The sequence below is a fragment of the Squalius cephalus genome, assembly GCF_949319135.1.
Source record: "Squalius cephalus genome assembly, chromosome: 9".
Taxonomy (NCBI): domain Eukaryota; kingdom Metazoa; phylum Chordata; class Actinopteri; order Cypriniformes; family Leuciscidae; genus Squalius; species Squalius cephalus.
Window position 1 is genome coordinate 2,562,501 of NC_137130.1, and position 13,446 is coordinate 2,575,946.

Below are 13,446 nucleotides of genomic sequence, written 5' to 3' on the forward strand. Positions count from 1 at the left end.
GAAAAATATCGAAACTCTTTGGTCATTTTTTTGAGAGAGGTGCTAATGGTCTTGTCCGATTCAATGATCTATCTATGCTAAGCTATGCTAAAAGTGGTACCGCCAGACCCGGAGATCGGCTGAATGGATTCGAAAATGGTAAGACTCAACTGTTTAACTCTGGGGGAGTTGTAAAATGAGCCTATTTCCCAAAAAAGTGGAGTATCGCTTTAAAGGTGCTGACAGTCCTTAAAAGTCTTGACCTTACACATAGCCTTAGAGATGACCACTAAATCTAATCATCTAAAGACAATAGAGGCAACAACCCCCAACTGGAGATAATGGTACCCCCCAAATTGTATAAGACTAAGACTATGTAAACATTCACACATAGTTCAACTCTCAGTAGGAAGATCAAAGACTAACAAAACCCCTTCAATGGAAACTATATTGAATCTAATCAGTAAATGGATGCCATCATGTTCACCTTGAATGCCCAATACAGTGTAGTTCACCTTAGTTTTTCATGTGATGTTATGTAAGGAAGTAGGATCAGCAGATCTTAAACATGTTCTTATATTTGTAATCCTACAGTATGAATATGTGCACACATTGTTTTAAACATTTTCTAAGTGTAAATGGAAGCATTATCATTGATTACTCAAAGCATTGATTAATCATTAATACTCATAAATGGAGCTGTTTATTGAACACTGCTGTCAGTAAAAGTAATAATCCACAAGTGGATTTGTATTACTGTGATTTCACCGTGGTAAAGGGTTGTTCTCAGTACCATTTATAGCAATAATGCGATTAAATATTCTCAAACTCCTCCTGTAGTCAATCATATTATCCCTTAAAACTCATCTTTGATCACCAAAATTACATATTTATGCGTTTTGTCCTTTTTTGTCTTCATGCCTTAAAATATCTTGAATGTAACTCGACACCCTTGCCTCATTTAGTATACGTGGTTCTATGAATATGCAAATGAGCCCCGCCTCCACTCACTCACTCACTCAGAGATCCACTGGTTGACGATCACACGTTGATCTGATTGGTTACAAGGTAGTTTGTGACGTCAGAAACACCAGCGATTTCAAAGCGTGTTTTTGAGACTGTCTTTGGTTCACTGCAGTTTTAAGGAGGAAATACTTGATACAAAATCTTGGAGGCCCCCCTCCCCCCTCGTAGGCTCGTGGCCCAAACTAGCACAGCATCTTAATTTTTAGAAACAGTAAGAGGAAGCTGTGGGTTTTTCTTAAGTTTAAAACAAAACCACTTTCTCAAACTCCATTTCTTGTGATGTTAACTGTGACAGCAAAGGAGATCTATAAATATATAAAAGACAAAATGGAAACTATCACAGAACAAAATCAGAAAAAAGTTTGTGTGTTTTAACGTGTGTGTATGTGTGTGTGTGTTTGGGTAGTGTGTGTATGCATGTATCCACACATGCACAGGTCCAAGGGCTCGATGTTTGCAAGCACACATGTATATATGTGTACATGAACATAATGAACATGCTCCTAAATTTTTCTCTTATTTTCAATCTCTCCCATTCACTTTCAATGGCCGGCAATTTTTGACCGAAATGAGATGCCTACTCTCAGACAGATGAGGCCTACGATTAATCAGATGCAAATAGAAATATAAAACTAGTCCTAATTTAAAGAAAACAAGTTGACAAAAAGATTGAATCCAATATCGCGTGATGATTTAGCATAACAAGTGATTTATAAGCAAATTTTTATAGGCCGGTCATTTTTGACCGGGAACATCAAAAGTGTTATAGGGTTTTGAACACAACCTGAGGGTTAAAAAAACTGTAAAACGGGGCGAGGGGGTCTGAATAACTTTTCGTGATTAAAGTTGAAATATTTCGAGAATAAAGTCGAAACAGTACGAGAATACAGTCTTCCGTAGAAGTTGCACGTGTGCTTGCCGTTGTTTCGCATTACCGCACAGGCATTCATAACGGTGCGCATACACTGGCACAGAACGAGTGTTTCCAATTCATTACTCATTGTGTGTGTGTGTGTGTGTGTGTGTGTGTGTGTAAAGAAATGCGCTTGTGAAGTCAAACTGCATCAGACATGGATCTACACAAAATAATAGCTTTTTACTTTTATCTGGGCTTTCAACAAAAGGAAATTCTATACAGGTGCCAATCTACCAACATGCATTAGGCTACCATTATAGGACGTTATAAAATATACTTCGCCAGAGTAGACTTTAGCAAACACTTTTCAGACTGGATGGAGATATCCAGCTTTATGAATGAATGAGGCATTTATATAGCGCTATATGTCTACTGTAGGCCTACACTCAAAGTGCTTTACAATCATATCAGGGAATCTCTCCTCAACCACCAGTGGTTATTATATCTGAGGAAATCACGGGATCCGGACAAATGATTGAATACAGAATGATGCACTTGAAATGTATCCAGAACGTATTTACGTTGAAGGAGGAGACAGTACGGTTACTGTTAAGTGTTCTTGACCCAGATGGTGTTGCCTATAGACGAAAATACATCAGAAACACTGACGTAAAGTTTGGACCAGATTGTGAGACCTACTCTGGCGGAGTCAGTGCTCGTCTATTGGCAACTCCATGGTAGGGGAGACCAGGGACAGTTGCAACACTTTTTGCATTTCTCTCTGTTACTCAGAGACTATTTGGACTAGACCAACCAAATTTGTATATATTAAACTTGCATCTGTCTGCTAATTACCCATACCATTTAAAGATGATTATATATGACATATCGTTCACAGTATTTATTTGGATGGAAGAAGCCAGATGTTGCAACTGACCCCGACCCAGGGGACGGTTGCAACATGTTAAAAATACCTTAAACTTCACTAATTAACTCAATGAGCATAGAATTCTGAAAATATTTTAGTCTATATTAGTTTTAGGCCTACTATAATAATATTATTTATTTATACAATACAATTATTGTAGCCTATTATTTATTTATTTAGTCATATTTATCAAATAACAGTTATTGAGTTTTGTTTGTTGTAGAACATAGGCCTACATAGATTCGGTGTGCAGGAATTACAGATGCTATTCAATCTCTCCATATTTCAGTTTCAGACAGGAAGAAGTGAACAATTTGCATTGCAACAAACTTTTATTAAACATGCAATTTATAACTTGTTGCAACCGTCCCCAACCCTATCAGTCATGACAGAACATCATACGCCTGCTAGACACACTGACTCTGACACATGCTAACCATGTCACTTAGAAGTCAGCAAAACAATAATTCAAATTAAGTTTTGATAATTCATACAAAATGTCAGGACAGTATGACAAAAATATATTTGAAAATTGATCATGATACTTTATTGTGTACAAATAAATTATTGTTAACACACAAACACACACACATTAATGAATTTTATTTTAATTTAATAAAAAAGAAAAAAGAAAAAGAAAAGAAAAGGATGAGTTCACACAGAGTCTTGGAGGCCCCCTAGAGGTCGGAGGCCAGTCCGCCCGGTGGTAAATCCGGCCTTGCATATAAACAACATTAAAAGCTGGATTTCACCACGGATGGACTTTAAGATTGTGTTTTCCCGCAGGCTCATTTCATCTGTGATCTCCCTGACGTGACGTCACTGTCTGAGCGTCTCCAGTATCTGAACGTGTCCTTCAATGACCTCACACACGTTCCTCAGGAGGTGCTTCAGTCACATTTGTTCTGTTTCCTGTCATGATTCATATCGCGATGTTTGACGTCCCTCGTCTTCCTCTTCCAGGTGTGTGATCTTCGTCAGCTGCAGGTGTTGAAGATGAGGAATAACCCCATAGAGGAGCTTCCCGCTCAGATCAACAAACTCCACAAACTCCAGACGCTGGTCGTCTCCTTCTGCAAGATCACACAACTGCCCACCCAGTGAGAGACACACACACACACACACACACACACACACACACACACACACACACACACACTAACACACTCACATACTCACACACTCACTCACTCTCACACACACACAGACACACAAACGCACTCTCTCACACAGAGACACACACACACTCACTCACTCTCACACACACACACAGACACACAAACGCACTCTCTCACACAGAGACACACACACACTCACTCACTCTCACACACACACACACACACACACAGACACACAAACACACTTTCTCACACAGAGACACACACACTAACACACGCACATACTCACACATGCTCTCTCACACACAAACACACACTCACACACACTCACTCCCACTCACATTTGCACACACACGCACTAACACTCACACTAACACACACACACACACACACACACACTCACATACTCACACACACATACACTGACACACTAACACACTCACTCACACACACACACACACACACACACACACTCTCACACAGACACACACACTAACACACACACATACTCACACATGCTCTCTCACACACAAACACACACTCACACACACTCTCTAACACACACACACACTCACTCCCACTCACATTTGCACACACACACACACACACACACACGCACGCACTAACACTCACACTAACACACACTCACATACTCACACACACATACACTGACACACTAACACACTCACACACACCAGCCCGGTCTCACCCCAAAATGTCACATACTGACGCGTCTTGACCAAACGGCAATATACGACGAAAAGGGTACCCCTAAAACGTCCATATGAGACGAAGACATAAGCGCACCAGCAGCGCCTCTTAGCGGTACCCTAACGCATACCTAAACCTACCCATAACCCGAATAGTCACATATGGACGTTTTAGGGGTACCCTTTTCGTCGTATATTGCCGTTTGGTCAAGACGCGTCAGTATGTGACGTTTGGGGGTGAGACTGTGTTGCACACACACACACACACACACTCTCACACTGATACACACGCACTAACAAGCACAAACTCACACACACTCTCTCTCACACAAACACACACTTACTCACACACAGACACACACACACACACACACACACAATCCCACTCACATTTGCAATGGTAAATGGTTGTAATTCATGAATGCTGTATAGGGGTTATATGATGGTTCTAAATAGAACATGATTTTGTATATTTGGTTTAATGCAATGTGTTTACGCGGTTTTATGTTTAGAAAGTCATTATTCTACACATACTGTACATTATTATTGCTCCTTTATGCCCCGCCTTTCTGAAACGCGTCGATTTTTACAAAGCTCATCGTTCTGAAAAGTGTGGTGTGCTCTGATAGGCCAGCGATCCAGTGCATTGTGATTGGCCCAAAAAGTGTGTGACGGAAATGCCACGACCCTTTTACCATATTTGGAACATCAGCTCCCAGAGCAATAATGACAGGTGATAATGTCAGTACCTTATCAATTCGAGACCGAATCTGATCCGGAAAATGCAGATGACCGAAGCTGATCAACTTAGCCAGCGCGACTGGACCAGAACGTATCAGATTGGTAAAGTTTTATTTCATTGGGGACATAATTACTGATTATAATGACTTATACTGTCTTTTTACGTGCCGCGCTATGGGTGTGTGTGATAACCAGTGTTGGGGGAAACTCATTACAAGTAACTTGAGTTATGTAATCAGATTACTTTTTCAAGTAAAGTAACGCATTACTTTTAAAATTTACAACAAAATATCTGCGTTACTTTTTCAAAAAAGTAACGCAAGTTACTTTGTTTTCCCATTTATTGACTGACAGCTCTCCTGTCCCAATGCTGAGACAAATCGAAGTGCAGAGGTGTTGTGTGTGAGTGTGTGTGTGTGTGAACATGATGGTTATTGTAGTTCTAGACTAAATGTGAGCGTGCATTTACTCATCTCACTCGCACAAAAAAAAAGATTCAGTATTCCTCAAAATGAATAAAATCAGTGAAATGCAGAATCTATGCAAACCTCCAATAACTAAATCTGTTAAATAAATAAAACATACATTTGTATGCATTTAATCTCACTTTATTGACCAAATGTACTTGCTTCTGGCCTTCGATTATTCAGTAAACCATAAGCAAAAATGACTAAAGATTTTTTAGTTTTTATTGGTAAAGTAAGTGTTAAACTGTCTTCTCCTGCATCATCTTCTTCTGTTCTCCAGAATATCAGCGGCTGAAAGGTTTGTTTGAGCGGCGCCCTCTACTGAACACGCGTGAATCTGCATTTCCTTCAGTCTGAGGATTATTATTTCACTTTTGGTGTGAAAGGGTCTTTACATGTGCCCAAAAATATAACTTTTTATGCCCAGTCGAGGTGGAAAAAAAGTAACGCAAAAGTAACGTAACGCATTACTTTTCTAAAAAAATTACTAAGTAACGCAATTAATTACTTTGGGAGTAACGCAATATTGTAATGCATTACTTTTCAAAGTAACTTTCCCCAGCACTGGTGATAACACTGTGTAAACATAAAACTGTCTGCATTTGTGATCGTAGAAACGTAGAGGATCGTAAATACTCTTTAATACTCAAAACTCGCGTTTGAATAGTCAGTAGCAAATTCTTAAAATATGAAAACATTCTTACAGGCTGTTTCTGTGAGATCAGAAGCCTGTGAGTAAAAGAAGAAAAAACTCAGCAGATTATTGCAGAAGTGAAAGCACATAAAAACTGAAAGTGGAAAAAAAGTTATTGATATTATTTTACAAAATCATTTGAAGTCAAATTTATATGTCTGAACGAGTTGTGTTCCAAATTTGAAGTTGATATCACAAAAATTGAGCCGCTAAAAGGTAACGCGATGTCTAGTTTACGGTTTTCAGAGGAATTCTGAGTGTTTAAGGGGATGATGATGATTAGTAAAATATGTGATCGAGAAGAAACATAAATAAAGTGTACAATTCTGCTATTTCTAGTAGTAGTTTAAATCTTCAGCAGACTCGGGTCAGATGATCTGATGAAACTGAACCGCTCATGATGTTCTGCTGCTCTGCTTCACTTTGTGTGTGTGTGTGTGTCTGTGTGTGTGTTTGTGTCTGTCTGTGTGTTTGTGTCTGTGTGTGTGTCTGTGTGTGTGTGTCTGTGTGTGTGTCTGTGTGTGTGTCTGTGTGTGTCTGTGTGTGTGTGTTTGTGTGTCTGTGTGTGTAAATGTGTGTGTACGTATGTCTGTGTGTGTCTCTGTGTGTGTGTGTGTATGTGTGTGTGTGTGTGTGTGTGTGTGTGTGTGTGTTTGTGTCTGTGTGTGTTTGTGTGTGTCTGTATCTGTGTGTTTGTGTGTGTTTGTGTTTGTGTGTATTTGTTTGTGTGTGTCTGTGTATGTCTGTGTGTGTGTCTGTGTGTGTCTGTGTGTGTTTGTGTGTGTGTGTGTGTGTGTGTGTTTTTGTGTGTGTTTGTGTCTGTGTGTGTAAACGTGTGTGTGTGTGTGTGTGTGTGTGTGTGTGTGTCTGTGTGTGTGTGTGTGTGTGTGTGTGTTTTTTTGTGTGTGTTTGTGTCTGTGTGTGTGTGTGTCTGTGTCTGTGTGTTTGTGTGTGTGTATTTGTGTGTGTGTGTTTGTGTGTCTGTGTGTGTAAATGTGTGCGTGTATGTGTGTGTGTGTGTGTGTGTGTGTGTGTGTGTGTCTGTGTGTGTCTGTGTGTGTTTTTGTGTGTTTTTGTGTGTGTGTGTGTCTGTGTTTGTCTGTGTCTGTGTGTTTTTGTGTGTTTGTGTGTGTGTCTGGTCTGTGTCTGTGTGTGTGTGTGTGTGTGTGTGTGTGTGTAGGCTGTTCTCTCTGCCCTGTCTGCAGCATCTGGATGTGTCCTATAATCTCCTCGGATCCCTCAGCGGTGACATCACACACCTCAGGTCATTATTAATAAACACTTCATACCAAATCATTCACACACACCTAAACTGATAACTATAGCTATAACTACAACGATAACTAATGAAAATTATAGCTATAGTGATAACTATAAAAATAAATTTAATAACTATTGCAGCAACTAAATGTAACAATAACTATAGCCATAACTATAGTGATAAATATACTAATAAACAATAATTATTGCGATAACTATAACGTTAACTAATGAAAACGCGATAACTATAGTGGTAAATGTAACAATAATAATTGCAATAACTATAACGTTAACTAATGTTACGATAACTATTACAATAACTTTAGCGACAACTATTTCAATAACGATAACTAATAAAAATGATAGCTACAGTGATAAAAGTAATGATAACTATTGCAATAAGTATTATGGAAACTATTACAATAACGACACCGGTGGATGATATCGTTCTGTTTATTATTAGCGTACGCTGCAGGTTTGTCTCTGCCGCTATTAATGCGCGAGCTGTTTAAAGCAGGGTGGATTCTGATTGGCTGTCAGTGTTTTTATCGTTCATCCGCTGGAAAAAAATCGCTCTGAAAGTGATTCCAACGATATTGTTTCTCTGTGTCATTATCATTATATTTGTTGTGTGAACTCTGCTATTCTCATAGAATTACAACAATTATTAAAGCTTTATAGTTATAGTTATAATTCTCAGTGTGAACCGACCTTAATAATATAATTCACTCCGTATTTATTCTATAAGAGCGTTCAGTGTGTGTGTGTGTGTGTGTGTGTGTGTTCAGGTCTCTGAGGTCTCTGAACGTTGAAGGGAATCAGTTAGTGGCTCTTCCCGCCGGTCTGCTGTGTGTGTGTGTGTCAGAGCTCAGGCTGTCCGGGAATTACACACACGCGTTACTGTGGAGCGAGAACAGCTGCAACTCTCCACAGACGCTGCTGCACACGGCCGCACACACACTCGCACACACACACACACTCACACACCTGCCGGCCGCCGCACAGCTCGTCCTGCGCAGGTAATACACACACACTCGCACACACACACACACTCACACACCTGCCGGCCGCCGCACAGCTCGTCCTGCGCAGGTAAAACACACACACACACACACACACACACACACACACACACACACACACTGTCCTTCACTACACACTCTGAGAATGTAATGCAGTACTTGTTAGAGAGAGAGTAATTAGTATGGTATTCTGATTACACTGTTGATGATGTAAGTAGTAACTAGTAATCAGTTACTTTTTTAGAGCAACTTATCATCAGACTTAAAGTTCTTACACACTGAGTCCGAAACTTTCGTATGTGTGTTCTCGTATTCGTCATTCAGTGGCTCTGAATTGTCAAAACACCATTCAAATGCTTGTTACAGATGCGAAAAAAGAAGAAAATCAAACCTGATATTAATTTTTTTTATGACGGACGAAAGTTTCGGAGGCAGTGTGTAAACGTGATCGACGCAAGGTGAGGGCGTATTGATTTTTTAATTTGTGAAAATTTCGGACTCTGTGTGCAAGAACCTTTAGTCCGAAAAGTCCATTCAGAAAAAATAAAACTGTTCAGTTGGCAGTGTGTAATATGAGGATAACTACTTCGTGTGAAAAGTCCTATTGAACCAGATATTGATATTGATATTGAACCTTCCAGATATTGAACCTTCTACTAGATGCTTATATAGAGTTTATGCCGTGTTTATTTCATGTTGTAATCGTCCATCATTCATGTTCACTTAAACCAACACACCTAGAGATGTAGATATTTAAAATAGAACTTTCTACTATATAGCCTACATATATATATATATATATATATATATATATATATATATATATTAAAAACCTTACCTATTAAAAAAGGCAGTTATATATATACTGCCTTTTACAAGTTTGGGATAGGTAAGATTTTTAATGTTTTTAAAAGAAGTCTCTTCTGCTCACCAAGGCTGCATTTATTTGATTAAAAAACAAAACAAAAAACAGTAATATTGTGAAATAATTATTTTAAATTGTAATAATGTTTTCTATTTTAATATATTGTAAAATATAATGTATTCCTGTTATCAAAGCTGAATTTTATTCTTATATATATATATATATATATATATATATACACATGTACAAAATTCTTAACTATTCCTAACTTTTGAATGTATTTATTTATATATACGGTCAAAAGTTAGGAATAATTAAGAATATTTGTGAAAGAATTCTCTTCTGTAAAAGAAATCAATACTTTTATTGGGATGCATTAAATTGATCAAAAGTGACAATAAAAGATATTTATAAAGTTTCAAAAGATTCTATTTCAATTAAATGAAATAGAACTTTCTATTTATCAAAGAATCCTGAAAAAATTGATAATGATAATAATCATAAATGTTTCTTGAGCATCAAATCATCATATTAGAGTGATTTCTGAAGGATCATGTGACACTGAAGACTGGAGTAATGATACTGAAAATCCAGCTTTAATCACAGGAATAAATTACATTCAAAAATATAAATATTTTAATAAAATATATTCAAATAGAAAACAATTATTTTAAATTGTTATAATATTTAACAATATAACTTTTTTTTTTTTTTTTTTTTTTTTTTTAATAAATGCAGCATTGGTGAGTAGAAGAGACTTCTTTTAAACAGTAAAACTACTACTGATCCCAGACTTTTGGACGGTAAGTAGAGTATTTGATTTGCATTGTAGCAAACAGGATGTAGAATTGAAACATTTCAAACATCAAGTCATTTCAAATTCAAAAGTATCACTTTCAGGCAGCTTAAAAAACCCGTGGACATCACAAATATTACTTTTTTGATGAAATGAAACAATGAAATTGAAAGTGAATCAATCACACTTTTCTCAGGCATAATTTAGATTGATTTAGCATTTGCAGATTTAATGTTTTTCAAAACTGAATGTATGCATTCTAACCAGGGCCCGGTTCCCCAAAGCGTTCTTATCTCTAAGTAGTTCTTAACCTATTCCTTAACCTCTCTCTTAACCTTATGGCACGATTCCCGAAACGTTCGTTCGCTAAGTATATCTTCTGTAAGTCACACTTTCGTAAGGTTGGTCTGGACCACTCTTAGCTTTACCTTATCACTGTTGCAGGTCTATATGAATATAATTCTGAAGTTTTAATACAGACAGACAGTGTTCAATTAGGCTAATTCAAGTGTTTTCATGCAAAGAATAAAATTGTCATTACACTGATTGTTGTTAGATTTTTAATTATATTATTATACAATATTATTAATTTAATTAAAAAGTGCTTTTAAAGGCCAGTGAAAGCATAGGCTACTGTCAGTTAAGTCCTATGCGGACGCTAATATTGTTTCTCATGGGCTCGTCCGGTATTTTAAACATTTACAGGGGTAAGTCGGTGATTTTAGTGCCGTCCGAATCCATAATATCAGTGTTTTTCTAACCCAACCCTGTGTAAAAATCCCTGGCCAAATTAGTACCTTCTGATTTTTGACAAACAGGTCGTGTGGGGATTTAATTGCCGTCTGAATCCACATCTCTGCGTTTACAAGAGATTCAAAATTCACGGTTTAAATCCTTTTTGATCACTGCCGAGCACCGTACGCAAGATGTAAACTTTTATTACTGAAATGCTGGAAAGTATTTACAAGAACAATATTTCATCGCAGCTCCACCTCAGCGAACAAAAATGGGAAAGAGAAGAAGGCACGTAAATTTTTGAAATGGTTATTGTGGCAGCAATATATATGATACAATTTTAAAATATGTAGGCTAGGCTATTATAGGCTATTATAGTTTGGATTATTTTTTATAATATCCAATAGTGCTAATAAATTGCAATTTCAACTATTTCTGAAGTGCTTCATTTATAAAGATCACCGCTTTCTCACATAAACAGCCCCTGCACGAGAGAATAATTGATTCTCGAGCCATCGATATCAAACCATGGCCACGGACAGCGCCGGGTAACGTCGCACGTAAGAAGGAATATCTTAAGCAGCTTCCTAAGGTATGGTTTGGGGAACACACTTAGGAACATAAACAACTTTGGTAAGATATATCTTTCGAGCTTTCTTAGCGCGCTAAGAGTGAGCGTTATCGGGAAACCGGGCCCTGAATGGCTAATCTAGACTTGTTGGAAGGTTCTAGTGAAGTAATAAACACAGTGTATAATGCTTGTGTGTGTTCTCAGAGCTGGTGTGTGTGAAGCTTGTTCAGGACCCATGTTCGGCCCGGGTCTGAAGCTCATCCGCCCCGTTCACGGTGTGTTCGGGCTTCAGCTTGTCCCGGTCATGTTCCTCTGCTGTTCTCCTGCGTGTCTCCACAGATTCAGGAATCACAACCAGCGAGTGTTTGATCAGAAAACACATTTATTCTTCTGATGGAACTGAGCAGCTTTACACTTCTCTAAAACACTTTCACGGAAAAATCAAATACTTTCATTTAGATTGTTTTGAACTTCTTCTCGAGGCCTAAATACTGTCCTGTCAATGTTTATCTAGTGCTTTATACTGTACATCGTTCCACAGCAACTTTACAGTAAATGGAAAAATAAAAGGAAATCTGTTTTTGTATTTGCTCTGGAATTTTTGAAAGAATATTTTTCTCAGAGGAAGCATCATATGAATCAGTCGCTGTAAAGTAGATAGTTTCATGTAAGAAGTAAAAATCTAGTTCGAATAATCAAGGCATAATTTGCCTGACTAAATATGATTCATGTTCATTTATATGCACCAATATTATAATACATAGCCAGCCATAAACAGCAGTCTTTACCTTCATATATTAAAACTTTTATGAAACGGACACATGAAGATTTCAGTCAAATGTGTATGAACATGTTCACTGAATCAAAGTCACAAATCAATACATTTGAAAGAATCAAACCCACTCTGACTCTAAACTTCACAAGAAAAAACTACTGAAGTTAGAGACATTTTTAAAACATCTGAATGAACACAAAACTGAATTAGCTCAACTGTTTTCAACATTGATAATCATAAATGTTTCTTTATCATCAAATCATCATATTGGAATGATTTGTGAAGGGTCATGTGACACTGGAGTAATGATGCTGAAAATTCAGCTTTGATCACAAGAATAAATTATATTTTACTATATTCACATAGAAAACAGATGATTTACATTGGAATAATATTTTACAATATCACTAAGATAGCAGAAGAGAATTCTTTAAAAAAAAATCTTAATTATTCTCAAAATTCTTAATTATTTCAAACTTTTGACCTGTAGAGTGTGTGTGTGTGTGTGTGTGTGTGTGTGTATATATATATATATATATTACATGGCTTGGTTGAATTCTAATGTAGAATGCGGTTGCCATGAAAAACAGAGCGTTGCTATGGACGCAGGATTCTAACCGTAGAGACGGAACGGACTATTTTCTTTAGCGGAAGCAATACAGTCGTTTTTAAATCAATAAACTCCTTTTTAAATCAATATTTTGTGTCAAATTATTAATTTATTTGGTATGTAGCCATGTAATAAGCGGGATAATGTAGAGCGAGGCGGTTATTATAGCGAATACAACCCCTTCAGGCTGATTCAAGACCCCTCCGCTTCGCGTCAGCTGATCAGCCTGTCGGGATTGTATTCGCTATAATAACCGCCTCGCTCTACATTATCCCCTTACATATCAAATAAAT

At 37.5% G+C, this 13,446-nt stretch overlaps 1 protein-coding gene across 1 annotated transcript in view; it reads left to right on the top strand.

The window, feature by feature from the left end:
• lrrc63 (leucine rich repeat containing 63) overlaps window positions 1-12,336 on the top strand; it is a 21,808-nt gene extending 9,472 nt beyond the window's left edge. Inside the window, exons 7-10 of the mRNA XM_079881917.1 lie at window positions 3,576-3,674; window positions 3,753-3,889; window positions 7,700-7,783; window positions 11,973-12,336. Of these exons, the coding sequence (XP_079738043.1) occupies window positions 3,576-3,674; window positions 3,753-3,889; window positions 7,700-7,783; window positions 11,973-12,162 (510 nt within the window). The 3' untranslated portion in view covers window positions 12,163-12,336. The remainder of the gene's footprint in view (window positions 1-3,575; window positions 3,675-3,752; window positions 3,890-7,699; window positions 7,784-11,972) is intronic.
• Window positions 12,337-13,446: the final 1,110 nt, after the last annotated feature.